The sequence below is a fragment of the Oncorhynchus gorbuscha genome, linkage group LG02, assembly GCF_021184085.1.
Source record: "Oncorhynchus gorbuscha isolate QuinsamMale2020 ecotype Even-year linkage group LG02, OgorEven_v1.0, whole genome shotgun sequence".
NCBI lineage: Eukaryota > Metazoa > Chordata > Actinopteri > Salmoniformes > Salmonidae > Oncorhynchus > Oncorhynchus gorbuscha.
The window spans coordinates 99,547,044-99,571,749 of NC_060174.1; the positions used below are offsets into that span (position 1 = coordinate 99,547,044).

At 43.5% G+C, this 24,706-nt stretch overlaps 1 protein-coding gene across 1 annotated transcript; it reads right to left on the reverse strand.

Annotated features, from left to right (window-relative positions):
• Positions 1-11,416: 11,416 nt before the first annotated feature.
• LOC124014164 (protein YIPF5-like) lies at positions 11,417-23,690 on the reverse strand. Its single transcript, XM_046328923.1, has 6 exons — positions 23,567-23,690; positions 21,786-21,908; positions 18,171-18,346; positions 14,450-14,595; positions 14,098-14,279; positions 11,417-13,786 (listed from the first exon to the last, which is right to left on the reverse strand). The coding sequence occupies exons 2-6, from the start codon at positions 21,896-21,898 to the stop codon at positions 13,624-13,626; spliced, it is 780 nt and encodes a 259-aa protein (XP_046184879.1). The 5' UTR covers positions 21,899-21,908; positions 23,567-23,690; the 3' UTR covers positions 11,417-13,623.
• Positions 23,691-24,706: the final 1,016 nt, after the last annotated feature.

Sequence of the window (24,706 nt, forward strand, 5' to 3'; positions counted from 1 at the left end):
ATGGCAGCAACACATGACAACACAGCATGGTAGCAACACAACATGTCAGCAGCACAACATGGTAGCAGCACAAAACAGGGTACAAACATTATTGGGCACAGATAACAGCACAAAGGGCATGAAGATAGAGACAACAATACATCACTTATTGACCTTACTGTAAACAGAAAGCTCTCTGGGGAACCCTAGCGGGGAACCTGGCCCCATAGTTGAGAATTATGCCAATATTCCAATAAACTGAAGACATGTTTCAAAGTTTTTGGAGTGAGTCTACTTTGTTACGCTAAAACATTATGACCTGAAATTGAGCGCATTGTCACTTAATGCTTTCTATCTGGGCCTGCAGCCGAGGTGAGTAAGACATTTAAACGTGTTAACCCTCGCAAGGCTGCAGGCCCAGACGGCATCCCCAGAGCATCCTCAGAGCATGCGCAGACCAGCTGGCCGGTGTTATTACGGACATATTCAATCAATCCCTATACCAGTCTGCTGTTCCCACATGCTTCAAGAGGGCCACCATTGTTCCTGTTCCCAAGAAAGCTAAGGTAACTGAACTAAACGACTACCGCCCCATAGCACTCACTTCCGTCATCATGAAGTGCTTTGAGAGACTAGTCAAGGACCATATCACCTCCACCCTACCTGACACCCTAGACCCACTCCAATTTGCTTACCGCCCAAATAGGTCCACAGACGATGCAATCTCAACCACACTGCACACTGCCCTAACCCATCTGGACAAGAGGAATACCTATGTGAGAATGCTGTTCATCGACTATAGCTCGGCATTCAACACCATAGTACCCTCCAAGCTCGTCATCAAGCTCAAGACCCTGGGTCTCGATCCCGCCCTGTGCAACTGGATACTGGACTTCCTGACGGGCCGCCCCCAGGTGGTGAGGGTAGGCAACAACATCTCCACCCCGCTGATCCTCAAAACTGGGGCCCCACAAGGGTGCGTTCTTAGCCCTCTCCTGTACTCCCTGTTCACCCACGACTGCGTGGCCACGCACGCCTCCAACTTAATCATCAAGTTTGCGGACGACACAACAGTGGTAGGCTTGATTACCAACAACGACGAGACGGCCTACAGGGAGGAGGTGAGGGCCCTCGGAGTGTGGTGTCAGGAAAATAACCTCACACTCAATGTCAACAAAAATAAGGAGATGATTGTGGACTTCAGGAAACAGCAGAGTGAACACCCCCCTATCCACATCGATGGAACAGTAGTGGAGAGGGTAGTAAGTTTTAAGTTCCTCGGCATACACATCACAGACAAACTGAATTGGTCCACTCACACAGACAGCATCGTGAAGAAGGCGCAGCAGCGCCTCTTCAACCTCAGGAGGCTGAAGAAATTAGGCTTTTCACCAAAAGCACTCACAAACTTCTACAGATGCACAATCGAGAGCATCCTGGCGGGCTGTATCACAGCCTGGTACGGCAACTGCTCCACCCACAACCGTAAGGCTCTCCAGAGGGTAGTGAGGTCTGCACAACGCATCACCGGGGGCAAACTACCTGCCCTCCAGGACACCTACACCACCCGATGTTACAGGAAGGCCATAAAGATCATCAAGGACAACAACCACCCGAGCCACTGCCTGTTCACCCCGCTATCATCCAGAAGGCGAGGTCAGTACAGGAGCATCAAAGCTGGGACCGAGAGACTGAAAAACAGCTTCTATCTCAAGGCCATCAGACTGTTAAACAGCCACCACTAACATTGAGTGGCTGCTGCCAACACACTGACACTGACTCAACTCCAGCAACTTTAATAATGGGAATTGATGGGAAATGATGTCAAATATATCACTAGCCACTTTAAACAATGCTACCTAATATAATGTTACATACCCTACATTATTCATCTCATATGCATACGTATATACTGTACTCTATATCATATACTGCATCTTTATGTAATACATGTATCACTAGCCACTTTAACTATGCCACTTTGTTTACATACTCATCTCATATGTATATACTGTACTCGATACCATCTACTGTATCTTGCCTATGCTGCTCTGTACCATCACTCATTCATATATCTTTATGTACCTATTCTTTATCCCCTTACACTGTGTATAAGACAGTAGTTTTGGAATTGTTAGTTAGATTACTTGTTGGTTATTACTGCATTGTCGGAACTAGAAGCAGAAGCATTTCGCTACGCTCGCATTAGCATCTGCTAACCATGTGTATGTGACAAATAAAATTGGATTTGATTTGATATATCATCTTATTGACTTAAAATCAAAGTGGCTGGTGCCTCCAAATCCCTTGGAAATGGTCAGGATTACTCAGCAAAATGAAATGTGGGCAGACAGCCTTGTCCTCTGGAGCTGTCCTCCACCTAGGAGAGAATGTCCTGAGTGAATCCAGATGGTGGGCCTCTGAACTCTCAATCCAATTTATAACTCGCTTGGGCCAGACATGCTGTAGTGTCATGTGACCGCTGACCGGTTCTGTGTAGGACTATGATGACCTCTGAAGGCATTTCCTTTACAAACATCAGTTAAATGCAATACAGCATTTCAAACAAATACAGACATTAGATTAAATCTAACCACACAAAATGGTTTCTAAGACGTTATGGGTGATATTTTTGATAGTCTGAGACAAGGGCCTTGTACCTATGGCAGCTGCATCGCCTTCCTCCGGCAGCTAGGCAGAGTTCTACTGTGAATAACAGACCTATGCCACAGGGCTGTGTGACAAACACAGACTCTGTTGAGATTCATCAAACACATCTGTTTCTGGGTGATGGTGTGGAACACTGGAAATCAAAGTAGATTTATACCAAATGTAAAGCCTGAAATCGCCACATGGCCCTTATATGGTTGGTTAGATAATTGTATTTATGAGAGTGTAGATAAGTCATAAAACACAGTGAGTCATCTTCCATGGAACTCTTATAGTTCATCAGAAACCATGCATGGTGGTAGAAACTTGTCTCTGAAAATTCAGAATGATCTGCACTTAGTATATCCTCAGAATGAATAACATTTGATTGTGATTTCCATATGTCCTATAGGCTAATAGCCACTGGGATACAAAACAATGACCCATTGCCATCAGGGTGGAGTATTAATATAAGTTTCCTTCAAGATCTTTGATATTTTGTTTATTTTATTAGGATTTCCATTAGCTACTGCACATGCTGCAGCTACTCTTCCAGGGTCCCACATAAAACTTACAAATACATGACAAAAGTACAGAACAGTTATAGACAACAACAAAATAAGATATGACATTTTATTTCTGAATTGCTTGAGCACGTTTGTCAAAACAGAATTCACTTTTTCAAAACAAAAATGCATTAAGATACTCAAAACATTAAATACAGTGCATTCTAAAAATACACAACCCTTGACTTTTTCCACATTTTGTTACGTTACAGCCTTATTCTAAAATTGATTGATTCCATTGATTACATATTATTTTTTTCTCAGCAATCTTACACACAATACCCCATAATGACAAAGCAAAAACATTTTTGCAAATGTATTAAAAATAAAAACTTTGCTTTGAGACTCGAAATTGAGCTCAGGTGCATCCTGTTTCCATTGATCATCCTTGAGATGTTTCTACAACTTGGTAAATTCAATTGATTGGACATGATTTGAAAAGACACACACCTGTCTATACAAGGTTCCACAGTTGACAGTGCATGTCAGAGTAAAAACCAAGCCATGATGTCGAAGTAATTGTCCATAGAGCCCTAAGACAAGATTGTGCTGAGGCACAGATCTGGGAAGGGTGACAAAACATTTCTGTAGCATTGAAGGTCCCCAAGAACACAGTGGCCCCCATCATTCTTAAATGGAAGAAGTTTGGAACCACCAAGACTCTTCCTAGAGCTGGCCGCCCGGCTAAGCTGAGCAATCGGTGGAGAAGGGCCTTGGTCAGGGAGATGAGCAAAAACCCAATGGTCACTCTGACAGCTGCAGAGTTCCTCTGTGGAGATGGAAGAACCTTCAAGAAGGACAACCATCTCTGCGGCACACAACAATTCAGGCCTTTATGGTAGAGTGGCCAGACAGAAGCCACTCCTCAGTAAAATGCACAACAGCCCGCTTGATTCTATGGTCTGATGAAACCTAGATTGAACTCTTTGGCCCAATTGCCCAGAGTCAAGTCTGAAGGAAACCTGGCACCATCCCTACAGTGAAGCATGGTGGTGGCAGCATCATGCTGTGGGGATGTTTTTCAGCGGCAGGGACTGGAAGACTAGTCAGGATCGAGGCTAAGATGAACGGGGGCAAAGTACAGAGAGATCCTTGATGAAAACCTGCTCCAGAGCAATCAGGACTTCAGACTGGGGTGAAGGTTCACCTTCCAACAGGATAACGACCCTAAGCACACAGCCAAGACAACGCAGGAGTGGCTTCGGGATAAGTCTCTGAATGTCTTTGAGTGGCTCAGCCAGAGCCTGGACTTGAACCCGATCGAACATCTCTGGAGAGACCTGAAAATAGCTGTGCTGCGACGCTCCCCATTAAGCCTGACAGAACTTGAGAGGATCTTCAGAGATGAATGGGGGAAAAACTCCACAATTACAGATGTGCCAAGCTTGTAGAGTCATACCCAAGAAGACTCGAGGCTGTAATCCCCCCAAAAGTGCTTCCACAAAGTAGTGAGTAAAGGGTCTGAATATTTAGGCTGTAACGTAACAAAATGTGGAAAAAGGTCAAGGGGTCTGAATAATTTCTGAATGCACTGTATCGCAGCGTAGTCTGTATCCTATTTTTCTAAAATTACTTAACTGAAGAATGTCAAGAACATCCAGAAACCAAAGGCTTTATTTAACCTTTTACCATTTTGTCCTTTACAAATTCACTGATGCTGTACAGCCTCCATACTCAACTGGCGGACCCACACCGGTTCCAGACCCAGAACAGGGTCAATACGGACCGCAGGTCAACCCCCCCCCTCCCTTAATGTATTTGTTATTACTCCACAGTGGTCTAAGGCACTACATCGTACAATTGGCCCAGCATCGTCCGGGTTAGGGGAGGGTTTGGCCGTCAGGGATGTCCTTGTCCTATCGCGCACTAGTGACTCCTGTGGTAGGCCGGGCGCAGTGCACGCTGACACGGTCGCCATGTGTAAGGTGTTTCCTCTGACACATTGGTGCAGATGGCTTCCGGGTTAAGTGGGCATTGTGTCAAGAAGCAGGGCTGCTTGGTTGGGTTGTGTTTCGGAGGACACACGGCTCTCGACCTTCGCCTCTCCCGAGTTCGTACTGGAGTTGAGGGTATGAGACAAGACTGTAACTACCAATTGGATACCACAAAATTGGGGAGAAAAATGGGTAAAAAAAAGGGGTGGGAACAGTTTGGGGTCGTGTGGGTGTTATGACATTATCCATCTGGACCTTTGCCACTGAGAAAATTTGTGTGACCGGACCTTCTCAAATAGTACTTGAGTGCCCCTGCTGTAAAGTATACACAGAGAATAAAAATGAAATACACCAAGATAACAAATCACTGCAAAAACAAAGAAATGTCAAAAAAGGCAAAACAAATACAATACACACCACATTCAGTCCATTTGTTCTTGTCCATCAGGCCACGTTGTCATCAACATCACACTGAATGTTTTCCCTTGGAATGAGGTGAGGAAAATATTTCCTTGCATGGCGCATCCAGGCTTGGTAGTCCTCTGCAGTAGTTGCAGACAACTGGTATTCATTGCATCTAGCAGGAACATCTGCTCATGTGGGCAGTCATCATAAACTTTCCACTTCCATGCATCTGAACCACTCTTCCTCTATGGGCCCCTCTACCATTCCTTTGTTCTTGGCCTCGGTCCATTCTTGCTAACAGCAACTCAGAAGGGACCCCTTTTATGCATGAATAAGGACTGATTGCTGATTTGAACAATTGTGCAAATAAGTTTTGCACACATGCCAAAGACGTTCACATTCATGGGAGTAATTTGCATCAGCTGTGATCAAACGTATTCATTTAATTTGATGTGATTTACTCCACTGAAATGTGCGTCTTAAGTAGAGTTGTGTGTAGCGATTTGCAAAAATGTGCTTCGCATTTGCATTGTGTGTGGAAAAAATGAATACTGTTGTACTCTAAGTTATAATGGAAATCAAGTGGACCCCAGTTTCATAAAGTGTCTTAGAAATTTAGAAACTGTGAATTCAAAATCAAATGTAAATAAGACACGATGAAAATACTATTTACACACTATTCAGATATTCATATTCTTATAAACAGTACAGTTAAATTTGATCTATAGAAATAGGAGAGGTGCTTTGATACAAAAGTTTTTGAAAGATAAACTTGCTTTTTGCTTGAGTAACCTCCGGCGGCAGAGCATTCCTCAATGACATGGCTCTGTACATAACTGAGCGACGCATTAAATATTTTTGGGGGGTTTGGGTACCGTGAACAAACCCATTGTGTCGTGTCTGGTGGGGTATGTATGTGTTTGAAGTGTATGCAAATAGATAATACAAGTGGTTAGGCATTTTAAACACACAAATGTTTTTTTTTAAAGACTAGAAGTAGTTCATCTCTCGTCAACCCTCAACCATGAAAGACTATCATGCATGTCATTGATGTTAGTTGTGAATGTGCAGTTAAGGGCAAGGCGTCCTGCTTTATTTTGAGCCAGCTGCAGCTTTACTACGTCTTTCTTTGCTTCACCTGACCATATTACCGGACAGTAATCAAGAGGGGACAAGATAAGAGCCTGAACAACTACTGTTATACACTTGATCTTTGTGTCAAAAAGCAGAACCTCTTTTTATAACAGACATACCTCTCCCCATCTTCACGACTTGACCATGATAATTAACCATCCAATGTTACTCCTAGGAGCTGCTTCAACTTGTCACACCCTCTACTCCAGTTGAGGTTTAGGTCTAAAAAAATTGCTTTGAATCAAAACCAATGTGTTTGGTTTTAGAGGTATTTAAGACCAGTTTATTGTTAATTATCCAGTTTGACACTGACTGTAACTCTTTGCTAATAGTTTCACTGGCTGTAGGTGCTGATGTGTTGAGTTTGCAATTATCAGCATACATAGATAGTTTAGCTTCTTGTAAGACAAGTGGGAAATCATTTGTAAAAAAAAAAGAGTAGTGGCCCAAGGGAACTGCCCTGAGGTATACCGCACTGTTAATTTCTGATGTTAGAGAAGGTTCCATTGAAACATACTCTCTTTCTATTGGATAAGTAGCTCTCCAACCATGTGATGGCAGGTGATAGCAAGTTAGTTTTTTCAATGACAAATTATGATCAATAACATCAAAGGCTGCACTAAAATCTAACGACACAGATCCAACTATCATCTTAGTTGGGCAGGTAGCCTAGCGTTGGACTTGTAACCGAAAGGTTGCAAGATCAAATCCCCGAGCTTGGTAAAAATCTGTCGTTCTGCCCCTGAACAAGGCAGTTAACCCACTGTTCCGAGGCTATCATTGTAAATATGAATTTGTTCTTAACTGACTTGCCTAGTTAAATAAAGATACAATTATCAATTTCTTTCAGCCAATGATCAGATATCTGAGTCAGTGCAGTACAGTTTGAGTGCCCTTCCTCATATGCATGGTGAGAGTATGTAGTTAAGTTGTTCTTTGAAAAATAGCATTGTATCTGTTCAAACACACAAAGACAGTCATGAAGAGAGCACAACAAAGCCTATTCCCACTCAGGAAACTAAAAAGATTTGGCATGGGTCCTGAGATCCTCAAAAGGTTCTACAGCTGCAACATCGAGAGCATCCTGACCGGTTGCATCACCGCCTGGTACGGCAATTGCTCAGCCTCTGACCGCAAGGCACTTCAGAGGGTAGTGCGTACGGCTCAGTACATCACTGGGGCAAAGCTGCCTGCCATCCAGGACCTCTACACCAGGCGGTGTCAGAGGAAAGCCCTAAAAATTGTCAAAGACCCCAACCACCCCAGTCATAGACGATTCTCTCTACTACCGTATAGCAAGCGGTACCGGAGTGCCAAGTCTAGGACAAAGAGGCTTCTCAACAGTTTTTACCCCCAAGCCATAAGACTCCTGAACAGGTAACCAAATGGTTACCCAGACTATTTTCAATGTGTGCCCTCCCAACCCCTCTTTCACACTGCTGCTACTCTCTGTTTATCATATATGCATAGTCACTTTAACTATACATTCATGTACATACTACCTCAATTGGCCTGACCAACCAGTGCTCCCGCACATTGGCTAACCGGGCTATCTGCATTGTGTCCCGCCACCCACCAACCCCTCTTTTTACACTACTGCTACTCTCTGTTCATCATATATGCATCACTTTAACCATACCCACATGTACATACTACCTCAATAAGCCTAACCGGTGTCTGTGTATAGCCTTGCAACTGTTATTTTCAAATGTATTTTTAGTTTTATTTCTTTACTTACCTACACATACACACACACACGCACTTTTTCACACTATTGGTTAGAGCCTGTAAGTAAGCATTTCACTGTAAGGTTGTATTTCATGACAAATAAACGTTGATTTGATTTTGATTTGAACTCCATTTTCTCCATGCGTTTAGTAAGAACAGTCAGCAAACTGATTGGGCGGCTGTTAGAGCCAGCAAAGGGTGCTCTACTATTTTTAGGTAGTGGAATTACTTTAGCTTCCTTCCACACCTGTGGGCACACACTCCTTTAGGCTTTTAGTTAAAGACATGGCAAATATGGGTGGCAATACAGTCTGCTAACATTCTCAATAGTTTTCCATCTAGCCCAAACTTCGAGTGATGTATCAAATGTTTACTCAGCTTAGATATACCAGCTGAATACATACAGTTGAAGTCGGAAGTTCACATACACCTTAGCCAAATACATTTAAACTCAGTTTTTCACAACTGCTGACATTTAATCCTAGTAAAAATTCCCTGTTTTAGGTCAGTTAGGATCACCACTTTATTTTGAGAATGTGAAATGTCAGAATAATAGTAGAGAGAATTTTTTATTTCAGCTTTTATTTCTTTCTTCACATTCCCAACGGGTCAGAAGTTTACATACACTAAACTAGTATTTGGTAGCATTGCCTTTAAATTGTTTAACTTGGGTCAAACTTTTAGGGTAGCCTTCCACAATAAGTTGGGTGAATTTTGGCCCATTCCTCCTGACAGAGCTGGTGTAACTGAGTCAGGTTTGTAGGCCTCCTTGCCGGCACACGCTTTTTCAGTTCTGCCTAAAAATGTTCAATGGGATTGAGGTCAGGGCTTTGTGATGGCCACTCCAATACCTTGACTTTGTCATCCTTAAGCCATAACTTTGGAAGTATGCCTGGGGTCATTGTCCATTTGGAAGACCCATTTGCGACCAAGCTTTAACTTCCCGACTGATGTCTTGAGATGTTGCTTCAATATATCCACATAATTTTCCTACCTCATGATGCCATCTATTTTGTGAAGTGCACCAGTCCCTCCTGCAGCAAAGCACCCCCACAACATGATGCTGCCACCCCTGTGCTTCACGGTTGGGATGGTGTTCTTCGGCTTGCAAGCCTCCCCCGTTTTCCTCCAAACATAATGATGGTCATTATGGCCAAACAGTTCTATTTTTGTTTCATCAGACCAGAGGACATTTCTCCAAAAAACATGATCTTTGTCCACATGTGCAATTGCAAACCGTAGTCTGGCTTTTTTATGGCAGTTTTGGAGCAGTGGCTTCTTCCTTGCTGAGCGGCCTTTTAGGTTATGTTGATATAGGACTCTTTTACCGTGGATATAGATACTTTTGTACCACTTTCCTCAAAAATCTTCACGGTCCTTTGCTGATGTACTGGGATTGATTTGCACTTTTCGCACCAAAGTACGTTCATCTCTAGAAGATAGAACGTGTCCCCTTCCTGAGCAGTATGACGGCTGCGTGGCCCCATGGCGTTTATACTTGCTTACTATTGTTTGTACAGATGAGCCTGGTACCTTCAAGCATTTGGAAACTGCTCCCAAGGCTGAATCAGACTTGTGGAGGTCTACAATTTTTTTTCTGAGGTCTTGGCTGATTTCCCAAGCAAAGAGGCACTGAGTTTGAAGGTAGGCCTTGAAATACATCCACAGGTACACCTCCAATTGACTTAAATTATGTCAATTAGTCTATCAGAAGCTTCTAAAGCCATGACATAATTTTCTGGAATATTCCAAGCTGTTTAAAGGCAGTCAACTTCGTGTATGTAAACTTCTGACACACTGGAATTTTGATAGTGAATTAATCTGTCTAAACAATTGTTGGAACAACTACTTTGTACATGACACAAATGTCCTAACCGACTTGCCAAACCTATAGTTTAACAAGAAATCTGTGGTTGAAAAACAAGTTTTAATAACTCCAACTGTACATTCAATAAAGTGGTGTCCATTTATACTCTTAGCTCTCACCCCCTCCTTTCCTCAAAGATGTACTTCAATACTTTTCCATCAGTCAGGACTTCTTACCAGTCAGGAGAGGCCTGGAGTTATTGGGAGTACACATTCCGAGTCCACTAAATCATTTGATTTCTCATTCACAAAGAGCTTGAACCGAACACTACTTTCAATCTCTAAGGATATATAAAAACAATCTATTCATACTGAAAGGATAAAATTATATAAAACAGTAATATACAATGTATTACGACAATATTATGGTCACTACAGCCAATGCGAACTGATATTTATTTGGAGTAAACCTGTCACAAACACCACCAGTATACACTTGGTTTGGTTGAGTGATAACCTGGGTCATGTTACAGGCCTTAGTCACAGTAAGAAGCTTACTCTTTAAAGGACATCTAGATAACCAGTCAATGTTCTGGTCACCAACATTCTCCCGATACTGACAGTTAGCACTTGGTGGCCTATAGCAGCACCCTAAAAGAAGATACTTCAGATGAGGCAGGTGAACCGGCAACCACAGCACTTCTACGTAATTGTCATGAAAACCTCTGAGCTTTACAGGAATATGGCTCTGAACATATACCACAACACCTCCCCCATAGACATTCCCGTCTTTTCTGTAGATGTTATATCCTTGTTTTCCTACTGCTGTATGATCGAAGGTGCTGTCTTTAAGTGAGTCTCAGTAATGGCTAATATATTAACATTACCTAAGATTAGCAAATACTAATCTCATGAACTTTGTTTCTGAGGCTACTTATTTATATCACCTTTAAACTGTTCCTGGGTAGCTTATGTAAAACTGAATTCATTGATAAGTTGTATTTCTAATAATTCTATTTCTGATAACAAAGACAACGTTATACAGTAGACTCAGAGTGAGTGTGGTTTTGGTTCCAACACCCAGTCATTACAGGATGAATTCCAGAAATACCAAACCTTAAAATGTTTTAGGCTGAAAGCATGAGAAATACTAAAATGGACTCCGGGCAGGATGCCACATCACGTGCATGTAAAAATTATGCAACGGACCATAGATGACATGAAATATTTTATTTAGATTGTGGCAGATAAAACCACCCAAGCACGACGCCCATCTATCAAGAATTTCCACATGACAAATGCACAACATCGACTTTGATGTACAAAACAAATGATACAGTATATAAATACTTGGCCATATAAGAGCAGCACTGTAATTGCACAGTGGCCTTGTGTCCGCCCTGAGATTGTAAGGTTGGGAGTTTGATCCCTGGCCGCATCATACAAAGAGACTAAGAATGGGACACGATGCGTCGCTGCCTGGCACTCAGCATTAAGGAGATAGATTTTTGGGTAAGGCCCTACGATAGACTAGCATCCTGTCCAGGGGGTATACTTGTACGTCAAGCTATCTCAGGAGATCTGCTCCTTTGAGCCGTTCCAGCTAGCTCGTGAAAGGCTACTTACTGTATTTACTCTGGGTTTTTTGAAATACAGTATCCCCCTTAACATTTGTTGAAATTGAAAAGCACTCCATTTTCATTGCCGCATTTTGCTTAAGAGGGCAAAAATATAAAAACGCATCCATTTGAGGAGCTCAGGTTTAGCACAGAAACAAATCTATAGGAAAACAAACACCCAATGACCTTAAAACCCTGTGCTCATTAACAGCCTCTCAGATGACACCTGTGTGTGAAACCAAAATTCCAAAGCCACATTTTAATATCAGTCCAAAGTGAATGGCAAAAGTCCGAAACCTTCAACCTGAAGCCAAAAAAATCCCTCAACGCATAGCCTACATCAGGGGGTCTCCAACCTTGTTCCTGGAGAACTTCCCTCCTGTAGATTGTCACTCCAACTCCAGTTGTAACTAACCTGGTTCAGTTTATCAACCAGCTAACTATTAGAAGGTGCGCTAGATTAAGGTTGGAGTGAAAACCTACAGGATGGTAGCTCTCCAGATACAGGGTTGAAAACAATAGAAAACTGATCAAATGCAAACTGCATGAAAAGGAGGATTTAAGTTAAGGTGTAGGAGACAAAACTCAGGATCTGTGAGCTCCTTCGTGTGTGGTTTAACAACCTGTAGTACAATACCATTACACAGTGAAACTTCACTTAATTAAGGAAAAACTAGGTAATGAGGCACACATTAGCTGGTTCCCACTGGTCAATAGAGAAAATGAAAAAACAACATTCTTATTTTTTGGGGACATAAATTCTTTGAGTCTGCATGTGTGCAGCTGTCATTACGCAGGCACTGACTGACCAAAGTTTACAATCACACAAGCTGCATAACTAACACACCCTTGACCACATGTAGTTAGCTAAGGAGGCTCACTGTTAGGCCATGCGCCTAGGGCTGGGAAATATAGTGGGGAAGGGCACAGAGCTTTGGTGTTTCAGCAATTTAAAACCATTTCAGCTTTGTAAGACATGTCTCTTCCGAGTTGCAAGTTGACCTCAGAGTACCCAGATGTGCATGTATGCATGAGAGGGCCGACAGAATTAACTAACTGCTCCATTTCAAATCTCCTGCTTCAGTTGAATGAAGTTGAAAATACTTGTGCAAATCATTTTCTGAAGGCCTCAAGGCTCAAATAAATCTACGAAACAAACATACAGAATAAAGAAGCTTTACATGGAATAGAAGATTCTGTGGTGATCGGTGGATGGGTCCTTAGTCCTGAATAGAAGGGGTTTGGAATTGATACTTTTGCGTGGATCCGTGTAAGCAGGTGTAAAAATGGAATGCAACAGACAGGGTAACTGGCCACACCACTGTGATGGGGGTGAAGCACAGAAGGGCTTCTAACAGGCCCTAAAGTTAGTTGGGTTTGTTGGTCCGTTTGCAGGGTGTAGACCAGTGTTTCCCAATGCCAGTTCTCCAGTACCTCCAATAGCATACACTTTTTTGTTGTAGCCGCAGACAAACTGACCTGATTCAACTCAATGAGGGCTTGATTAGTTGACAAGTTGAATCAGGTGTGCTTGTCCAGGGCTACAGGAAGAATGTGTTCTGTTAGAGGTACAGGACGATAGGAGTTGGAAAACACTGTTCTAGACCAGGGTTTCCTCAACTCTGTCCTGGTCCCACCACCTGGGTGCACATTTTGGTTTTGGATTTCTACACAACTGACTCAAATAATCAAAGCTTGAAGAGTTGGTTATTCAAAACATGTGTAGTACTAGGGCAAAAAAAGGAAATGTGCACCAGAGCCCCAGGACCGAGTTAGGGGAACCCTGGTGTAGACCGACAACATTTAGAAGACAGAGATAAGGGCGAAGACCCCGTAGAGGAGGGCACAGGGGTACGCCACCAGAAGCTGCTGTCCGTCCATGGCCAGGGCCGAGATGAAGATCTTGGAAGCAGAGAAACTGCACCAGCCAATTATCGTGGCTGCGATGATTATTCCAAACATGCCTCTGAAAAAGGTAAATAAAGTTAGATCAGTTAGTAAAATGTCGGCATGCACCCGGACCGCCAAACCCACTACCATTGCAGAGAAAAAATATCATAGGGAAAACACTGGTGTGGTAATAATAGATATATTATTAATAGATAATTGCACTATAATACTCCATAAACAAACATATAGGGCATCAAAAGTCAAAGGCTGATTATAAAATTGTTGTGCTCCACCCGACACTTACAATAAACAGATACGATCTATTGTAGTGACACAGGACCTTACCATATTGAGCTAACCTCTTCTCAAGCCCATGTTTGTACTTACTGTAAAGACAAGATGACTCCGAAGCTGGCAAGGAGGATCATGGGTAGCAGGCAGTAGCCCAGTACGCTGGCGACACAGCCAAACGACACGCCGGTCATGCTCATTAAGTTGAGGAGGCAGTACATCCCCAGGCAGCCGATGGCACTGATGCCATACACATAGCCAAACTGGATCTTTCCTGTCTGCAGCAGTTAGACAGGAACATAGACAACACATCAGCCATCCCCTTTTACATAGTCATCTCTTCCCAGAACAAACAATGTTATATTATAGCACAAGGTCAAATTTAAAATACATATTGATACCATGTAAGTGTTCAAGTGATGTACTGCATCAATAGAATAGTTCTTACTAGAAGTAAGGTGGCTCCAAAGGCCAGACAGAACACCATGGGTCCAGCCAGGTCAGTCTCGTTCATAATGTTACCGTCTGCTGCCTTCATGGGGTGGAGCACTGTCAGAGTCTTCTGCCAGATGTGGTCAAAGTTTATGCCTAATTCTATGAGGCATACCCATGAAAAGATATTAAAACAATGTCAGATATAAGACAAAGGGTTGGGTGAGAGGGACAACTCATTCATACAATAGTCTGAACAAAATCTATATACCCCCTAGAATTAAATAAACTTTACATTTAAGGGAAATTACAAGCCAAGAAATAAGTATTTATGACGAGAACGCATGTCTCCCTATGACAACACTGTATCAGATGAATGGAGTGGAAGATGTATGCCTAGCTCCAAAATAAGACCCTCCCGAGCAGGACGGCCCTGGTGGACCCTCCCGAGCAGGACGGCCCTGGTGGACCCTCCCGAGCAGGACGGCCCTGGTGGACCCTCCGAGCAGGACGGCCCTGGTGGACCCTCCGAGCAGGACGGCCCTGGTGGACCCTCCGAGCAGGACGGCCCTGGTGGACCCTCCCGAGCAGGACGGCCCTGGTGGACCCTCCCGAGCAGGACGGCCCTGGTGGACCCTCCCGAGCAGGACGGCCCTGGTGGACCCTCCCGAGCAGGACGGCCCTGGTGGACCCTCCCGAGCAGGACGGCCCTGGTGGACCCTCCCGAGCAGGACGGCCCTGGTGGACCCTCCCGAGCAGGACGGCCCTGGTGGACCCTCCCGAGCAGGACGGCCCTGGTGGACCCTCCCGAGCAGGACGGCCCTGGTGGACCCTCCCGAGCAGGACGGCCCTGGTGGACCCTCCCGAGCAGGACGGCCCTGGTGGACCCTCCCGAGCAGGACGGCCCTGGTGGACCCTCCCGAGCAGGACGGCCCTGGTGGACCCTCCCGAGCAGGACGGCCCTGGTGGACCCTCCCGAGCAGGACGGCCCTGGTGGACCCTCCCGAGCAGGACGGCCCTGGTGGACCCTCCCGAGCAGGGACGGCCCTGGTGGACCCTCCCGAGCAGGACGGCCCTGGTGGACCCTCCCGAGCAGGACGGCCCTGGTGGACCCTCCCGAGCAGGACGGCCCTGGTGGACCCTCCCGAGCAGGACGGCCCTGGTGGACCCTCCCGAGCAGGACGGCCCTGGTGGACCCTCCCGAGCAGGACGGCCCTGGTGGACCCTCCCGAGCAGGACGGCCCTGGTGGACCCTCCCGAGCAGGACGGCCCTGGTGGACCCTCCCGAGCAGGACGGCCCTGGTGGACCCTCCCGAGCAGGACGGCCCTGGTGGACCCTCCCGAGCAGGACGGCCCTGGTGGACACTCCCGAGCAGGACGGCCCTAGACTGCAGACCCATTTAGTGCACACAGCTGGATAACTGGGCAAATCTGACTTCACGGATACAGAACAGATCTCAAAAAAAGAATCTAAAAGAAAGATCTAAAAGTTATACATCTGCACCATTGAGATCATCTTAACTGGCTGCATCACCGCCTGGTATGGGAATGGCTAGGAATACGACTGCAAGACACTACGTCCCAGTACATCACTGGGGCCGAGCTCCAGAGGAATGCCCTAAAAATGTTCCAAGACTCCTGCCACCCAAGGCATGTACCGTTCTCTCTGCTACTGCACAGCAAGCAGTATCGATGCGCCAAGTCTGGAACCAACAGGACCCTGAACAGCTTCTATCCTAAGCCATGAGACGGCTAAATAGTTAACCAAATAGCTACCCAGACTACCTGCATAGACCCTTTTTGCACACACTCATCACATATGCTGCTGCTACTGTTCATTTTCTATCCTGTTGCCTAGTCAACTTATCCCTAACTATATGTACCATCTACCTCAATTACCTCATACCCTTCCACTTCGACTTGGTACCCGTGTATAATGCCAGGTTATCATTACTGTGTATTTATTCCTACTTATTTGTATATTTTTCTCTGCATTGTTAAGGGCCAGTAAGTAAGCATTTCACTGTTAGTGACCGGGTGTTTACGAAGCATGCGACATAGCATTTGATTTGAAGACATCTGAAACCCATCATAGCGCTCCCCTGACTAGAGGTCGACCGATTAAATCGGCATGGACACCAATTACATTGCAATCCGAGGAAACTGCGTGGCAGGCTGACCACCTGTTAAGCGAGTGCAGCGTCTAAAGGACCTTGGCTCCTTGCATCCACAAGGTAAGTTGTTTGCTAGCATTGAACTTAAGATTGTTAACTTATTTTTTTTTAAATCACTAGTTAACTACACATGGTTGATGATATTACTAGTTTAACTAGCTTGTCCTGCGTTGCATAAAATCAATGCGGTGCCTGTTAATTTATCATCGAATCACAGCCTTCTTCAACTTCACCAAACGGGTGATTTAACAAAAGCGCATTGCCGAAAAAAGCAATCTTTGCACAAATGTACCTAATCATAAAGATCAATGTCTTGTTTAAAATCAATACACAGACGTATATATTTTTTAAACCTGCATGTTTAGTTAAAAATTCATGATAGCAGTCAATATTAACTAGGGAAAAGTGTCACTTCTCTTGCGTTCAGTGCAAGCAGAGTCAGGATATATGCAACAATTTGCTTGGTTCGTTGTGAAATGTTAACTCATTTGCCAGAATTATACATATTTATGACATAACATTGAAGGTTGTGCAATGTAACAGAAAAATTTGGACCGTATTTCACTGAAAGAATCAACATTTTTTTCAAAATTATAGTTTCCGGATTTGACCATATTAAATGACCAAAGGCTGGTATTTCTGTGTGCCTATTATAATTAAGTCATGATTAGACAGAGCAGTCTGACTGAGCTGTGGTATGCAGCAGGCTCATAGGCATTCATTCAAACTTTACTGTGTTTGCCAGCAGCTCTTATCAATGCTTGAAACACAGCGCTGTTTATGACTTCAAGCCTATCAATTCCAGAGATTAGGCTGGCAATACTAAAGTGCCTATAAGAACATCAAAATGTATATGAAATACAAATGGTAGAGAGAGAAATAGTCAACACATCATTCCTATAATAACTACAACCTAAATATTAACTGGGAATATTGAACCACCAGCTTTCAGATGTTCTCTTGTTCTGAGCAAGGAAATTAAATGTTTGCTTTTTTACATGGCACATATAGCACTTACTATCTTCTCCCAACATTGTTTTTGCGTTATTTAAACCAAATTGCACGTTTCACTATTTATTTATTTATTTTTGAGACCAAATAGATTTTATTTATTATATTAAGTTAAATTAAGTGTTAATTCAGTATTGTTGCAATTGTCATTACAAATATATAAATAAATAAAATATCCAATTAAAATCGATATCTGCTTTTTTAAACTCCAATAATCGGAATTGGCGTTGACAAATCGACGGTCGACCTCGACCCCTGACCTCTGCCCACTCTTTCACCTCGAGGAAATTCCAGTGTCTTTCATTCCCCCAATCAATCCCAAGTATGAAGCCCCCATGCTCTGGCATAGGTCTGAGTATAGGATCCAATCGAAAAGCTCCACCTGGCTTCTGATAGATCACATGGAATTTGTGCCATATTGCTTAAAACTAGCCAATCCTCTCAGATCAACAAAAGGGTGCCTAGGGAGGTGGATGAAAGGGCTTGATTTGGGATAAAGCATTCTTTACCATCCCTTTCCCCTGTGGAGTCTCACCACCGGGTTATCCTTACCCTCCAGCAGCGGGGGCTCGTCGTCAAAGCTGCTGCCGTACATTGACTGTGTGGGGGAAGGTGAGAAGGCCGGTGTGGGCTGGTAGATCTGGCCGGTGTAGGGCTGCTGAGGTTGCATCATCCCAGGGGCTGCGTATCCCATTGGCTGGGTGTAGTCATACTGACCATATTGACCCCTGGGGTGACACATAGGAACACTTCAGAACCCCTCCATGGCTTTATTAAACACAAACATGTCACATCTCAAGCTAGTAAGCAACATGGGAACAGAACTAACAAAACTGGCCCTTGCGAGAAATTGGAGACAGGCTTTTCTAAAGTGTAGCTATTCTCAGATCACAGTGAGTTAGAGAAGTGACTGATCAAATCAACGTTTATTGGCTGCATACACAGGTTTGCAGATGTTCTCAGGTGCAGCGATACTCTAGCGTTTTTAGCGCCAACAGTGTAGTAATAATACGCACATAAAGTCAAGTAAATTAAGCCCCTTTGCATCCAGAACAGCCTGATTTATTCGGGGCATGGAAACATTGCTCAATTGGTATCAAGAGACCTAACATGCGCCAGGAAAACATATCCCAAACCATCACCCCACTGGCCTGTACCGCTGACACCTGGCAGGATGGGGCCATGGACTCATGCCTCTTACGCCAAATCCCGACTGCCATCAGCATGACAGGATTCGTCAAACCAGGCGTGGTTTTTACACTCAATTGTCCAGTGTGTCCACTGGAGCGGCTTCTTGTTTCTAGCTGATTGGAAAGAAAACCGGTGTGGTGACATGTTATGCGGTCCGAGATGCCGTTCTGCACACCACTGTTGTACTGCGCTGTTATTTGCCCATTTGTGGCCTGCCTGTTAGTTTTCACGATTCTTGCCATTCTCCTTTGACCGCTCATCAACGAGCTATTTTCGCCCAAAGGACTACCGTTTTTTCATCATTTTCAGTAAACCCTAGACACCGTCATACGTGAAAAGCCCAGGAGGCCAGATGTTTGAGATACTGAAACTGGCACACCTGGCACTGACAATCATACCACACTCAAAGATGCTTAGCTCATTTGTTTTGCCCATTCTAACATTCAATCAAACAGTAACTGAATGCCTCGATGTATAATCGCCACTGCCACGTGACTCACTGTCTGTAGGAGTGAACCATTTCTTGAACAGGGTGGTGTACCTAATAAAATGGCCACTGTGTGTGTAAGCCACCCTTTGCCTTAATGACAGCTTTGCACACATTGCATTCTCTCAACCAGCTTCAAGTGGAATGCTATTCCAACAGAGTTCCCACATATGCTGAGCACTTGTTGGCTGCTTTTCCTTCACTCTGCGGTCCAACTCATCCCAAACCATCTCAGATGGGTTGAGGTCAGGTGATTGTGGAGGCCAGGTCATCTGCTGTGCAGTCTCCTGTAGTCTACGATTAGCCCCTTTGTTTTGTTGAAGTTGAGGGAGAGGTTATTTTCCTTGTACCACTTCTGTCAGAGTGCTCTCCTCCTCACTGTAAGTTGTCTCATTGTGGTTGGTAATACCTCGTTTCAGGAAGTGATGTCACTGAGTACTGCCCCTAATAAAAATATATATATATATAAAAATAAATAAATAAGCAGTGTGCAGAGTTTTCCCTTTCTGTTTTCCATGAGTTTGCCTACAACTCCAGCACCTTGATGTGCGTATGTTCTTCAGCTTTAGTAAACAGGCCTACCACTGTTTGGTCATCGGCAAACTTGATGATTATGTTGAAGACATGCGTGGCCACACACTTATGGGTGAAAAGTAGGGGCTGAGCACAAGGGGCTGAGCAAGCACACATGCGGGGGCCCCCCTGTTGAGGATCAGCGTGGCAGATGTGGTGAAGGTAGGCAACAACACTTGAGGTCAGCCTATCAGGAAGTCCAGGCCTGCCAACCGTGTCAAACTTTTTAGAGTACCAGACGCAAGCTGAAAATTGGATATTCATGTGCTTAAACATTATGGATCACACCTGGTTCAGTTCAGTCCATTGAAAAGTTATTTACAAAAAAATGAAATATTAATACGGATAAGTACAGAACATATAAAATATATGTTTTGTGGAATTAGCACAGATTGTATGTTTATACCATTACATGTTCAGTGTAGAGTGGAGATAATTATCTAGAATGTTTTTCTAAGCACATGCTCCCAAGTTTAGTCTCTATGGTAGAGGGATGCATGTCACCTCTCAAACAGGGCCAGCTCACAAGTATTGGCTTTTTAGACACGGTTCCTAAATCAACACTAAAAGCTAAATCATTTTGAAAACATAAAAACAAAAGATTGCATCGACACAGACCGCAAACTGGTTACTCAAAGCTTAAGTAGGCTTCCGCAAAGGGAATCTGACCTCTGTTCACTAGAAGAGTCTGCTGTTTCAGCCCATGTAAAGGTGCCTATTAGATTTCTTTGCAGCACATACATCATTTCAAATTTTCGAAATTGATAAAATCTCAAATCTAGTGCAAAGGCATTTTAGAAGCATTACCTCTTTAGCTAATACCTGACACTCAATCATTCTCCATCACGCAGTCTTCTAAACTCCCCACTCCATTTAATGCCAATATATTTATATTTATTTTACTTTTTGTGACGTGGATCATAATTATTTAGTCTATCAGGATGCGTGATCCTCGTAATGTTACTAATGGGACGCAGAATTAAATGTATCAAACTCGCACAAATTCAACCAGTTATTTTTCGTATTTGCATTTAATTTCTTTCACTAGCAAATGCGAGTGAACTTCTGGCACTTTAGAGCCCACTGAACGTCCATCTTGTGTTCGCTAACGTTAGCTTGAACCAATTAGTGTTAACCTTTCCACAACACACGGAGTCGATAAGGGATTTGTCCATGTGTTTACGTACAGCCGAGTCGGAAAACTCAGCATCACAAAAAACAGGAAGGGCAGACACGGGGCCAACTACATCCAATAATGATGTATTCATCTCCATGTCCATTGACACAAACTCTGTACATGTCTACATGCTGCAGCTCGAGAATCGGGATGTTAGATTTATTTTTCATTCAAATGTAAATAAATATATATGTATTTATTTAAATAATCAGGCCCTATTCATTTCTGCATACTTTTAACTCGGATCTCGTACCTGCGTACATGAACAGAATTGCATAGTTGGTACGCAAAATGCGGACATGTTGGCAGGTCTGCAAGTTGCACAGGGAGGGGTTCAGACCCAGGACCCTGAGCTTAGCGATGAGCTTGGAGAGCACTATGGTGTTGAAGGCTGAGCTGAAGTCGAACAGCATTCTTACAAAGGTACTTCTCTTTTGGAGGTAGGATAGGGAAGTGTGCAGCACAATGGTGATTCCTTCATCCGTGGATCTGTTGGGACGGTATGCAAATTGTAGTGGGTCTAGGATGTCGGTTACATCTGTTGTTCTGCCCCTGAACCGGCAGTTAACCCACTGTTCCTAGGCCGTCATTGAAAATAAGAATTTGTTCTTAACTGACTTGCCTAGTTAAATAAAGGTTAAAAAAAATAATAAATAAAAGGTGGAAGTGATACGGTCCTTAACTTGCCTCTCAAAGCACTTCATGATTAATGCACTGCTAACAGGTTGACAAAACTTACTGTTTGTAGGGGTCTTCTGTGTTACTGTAGCCATATCCAGCAGGTTGCCCGTGGTCATCTACACTGTAGCTGGACTGGTAGAAGTCTGTGTTGAGGTTGTCAAACCCTGACATTTCTGACAGTCTGCAAAAAAACAAATGGTTCATATAAGACTAGTAAGGCTAGAGGAGAAAATTGTCAACAGTATTCAATAGATGGCATAGCACAGCTTCTCGACGCATAGGTATCCAAGGAAGTTCACGTGTGTCTGTTATTCCTGCCCTTCATCCTTTCAAGTAACTAGCTAAATCAGATTAGCCTAGTGAGATGGCAAACGTTAGCTAGAAACGCAGCGTCAAGACGTGAATCCATCTGAACAGTGACATTGATGTGCAATCATACCGAACTCTGTAAGCATTCAGTTTTCATTTGGGATAATAGCTAGCTGCTACATCGCTATCTGGCTGGATAGCTAACAGCTAATAATGTCGGTGCAGCCAAGATACTGATCACCAACACCTTCGCCTGGAAACACAACATTGAATTCTACGTCGGGCAGAAATTAATGTTTGAATCAGGAAAGTTCTCTCTCACATCCTCTACAAGTCACAATGTTGAATACAAAATATATTTTAACTTTACCAGTTGTCCGTGCGGTTGGTCCATTTGGGGGTAGGCATGTGAGACAATATTCACTGGAAAGTGTAATTAAATGAACGTTTTATAAAGCGCTGGTAGTGCATTTACATTTCTATCACCTGAAGCATGGCACAATATTAAAATATAGCTGGTGCACGAGTTTACTTTTTCTGCCCGCATGTTTCAGGTGTAGAAATCTGCACACACTACCAGGCTTTGAAAAGTTTATGTAATTATACTTTCCTGTGGATATATTGTTTCACATTCCTACCGACAAAAAAAGGGCCATCCGCACGGACAACCAGTAAAATACGTGAAAATAATTAAGATATAATAGCTTTCAACAATTCTGACTTGTAGACATGAGAGGTAGCATCATTTCTATAGAAATCACCGTAATTCAATGTCTGGTTTCCAGGACACGAACGTTTTAGTTTGTGGTTGACCTCTTTACTGCTAGATTAGCAAATACTGCATTTACGTTTCTTACCAATTTTAGGCTGCATTTACAGGCAGCCCATAATTGTTATTTATTACACCAATAAGTCTTTTGACAAATCACATCAGATATTTTTCAGAGCTGAACTGATTGAGAACTAAACCAAATTAGTGAAAACAAGATCAGAATTGGGCTTCCTGTGTAAAAGTACCCAGGCAGATTATAGTTAACTAGCTAATGTTCGTTTTTTTTAAACTACGCAATTCGGCACCGGGCTCGTTACGGTAAAGTTATTGTTGGGTGCCATTAGTTAGTTAACTCGTTTAGTTAGCCAAAGTAGTGACCAGCTAGCCAACCAACAGAAAAAGGTGCTAGGTAGTTTGCTAACGAGGTCAGCTAGCTAGGGCACAGTTAACGTTAGCCAATAATAATTTAGCGAAATGTTAGCTAAATTAAAACGATATCTAGCTAACTCGTTAATTCACTAAACACGGTGGTAGCTACCTAATTGTCAGCTAACTGTGCAAATGTTAACTGACTGCTGCCTAGCTTAGATTTAGAGCAGAATGTCAGAGTGGATGGTAGGTTAGTAATAATAATAGGTTAGCTCGTTTGTAGCACAACTGAAAACATACTAAATTAATGTGGGCCTCAATAAAATAATTAATCAAGCTATATATATTTATGTACTATGGCCTTCACAAATCAATACTAACTGTTTTACCTGCAACGTAGAACAATTCTACTCTGGACTCCGCCAATTTAGCTACGTGTCAAGATAATAATATCAGCAACACTAAAACAGTACTTCCGGGTCCCGAATTCCGAACATTTAAAAAATAAAAGTCCTCCACATAATAGTAGAAAAGTGTCAATAACCTGTATTTCTTCATGTCATATAAAAATATGAATCCCATATTTGAGTGACACACGCATTATGACACACACATAGACTGTAAAGTCCATGCAGAATAAGAGCACCTCCTCCCAGCTGCCCACTGCACTGAGGCTAGGAAACAATGTCACCACCGATAAATCCACTATAATTGAGAATTTCAAAAATCATTTTTCTACCTGGCTACCCCTACCCCGGTCATCAGCCCTGCACTCCCCACAGCAACTCGCCCAAGCCTCCCCATTTCTCCTTCACCCAAATCCAGATAACTGATGTTCTGAAAGAGCGGCAAAATCCGGACCCCTACAAATCAGCCGGGTTAGACAATCTGGACCCCCTCTTTTTAAAATTATCTGCCAAAATTGTTGCAACCCCTATTACTAGCCTGTTCAACCTCTCTTTCGTTATCGTCTGAGATTCCCAAAGATTGTAAAGCTGCCTCGGTCATCCCCCTCTTGAAAGGGGGAGACACTGTATTCCCAAACTGCTACAGACCTATATCTATCCTACCCTGCCTCTCAAAGGTCTTCGAAAGCCAGGTTAACAAACAGATTACCGACCATCTCGAATCCCACCGTACCTTCTCCGCTATGCAATCTGGTATCAGAGCTAGTCATGGGTGCACCTAAACGATATCATAACCACCCTCGATAAAAGACAATTCTGTGCAGCTGTATTCATCGACCTGGCCAAGGCTTTCAACTCTGTCAATCACCACATTCTTATCGGCAGAGTCAACAGCCTTGGTTTCTCAAATAACCGCCTCGCCTGTTTCACCAACTACTTCTCTGATAGAGTTCAGTGTGTCAAATCGGAGGGCCTGTTGTCCGGACCTCTGGCAGCCTCTATGGGAGTGCCACAGGGTTCAATTCTCGGGCCGACTCTCTTCTCTGTATACATCAATGATGTCGCTCTTCCTGCTGGTGATTCTCTGATCCACCTCTACGCAGACGACACCATTCTGTATAC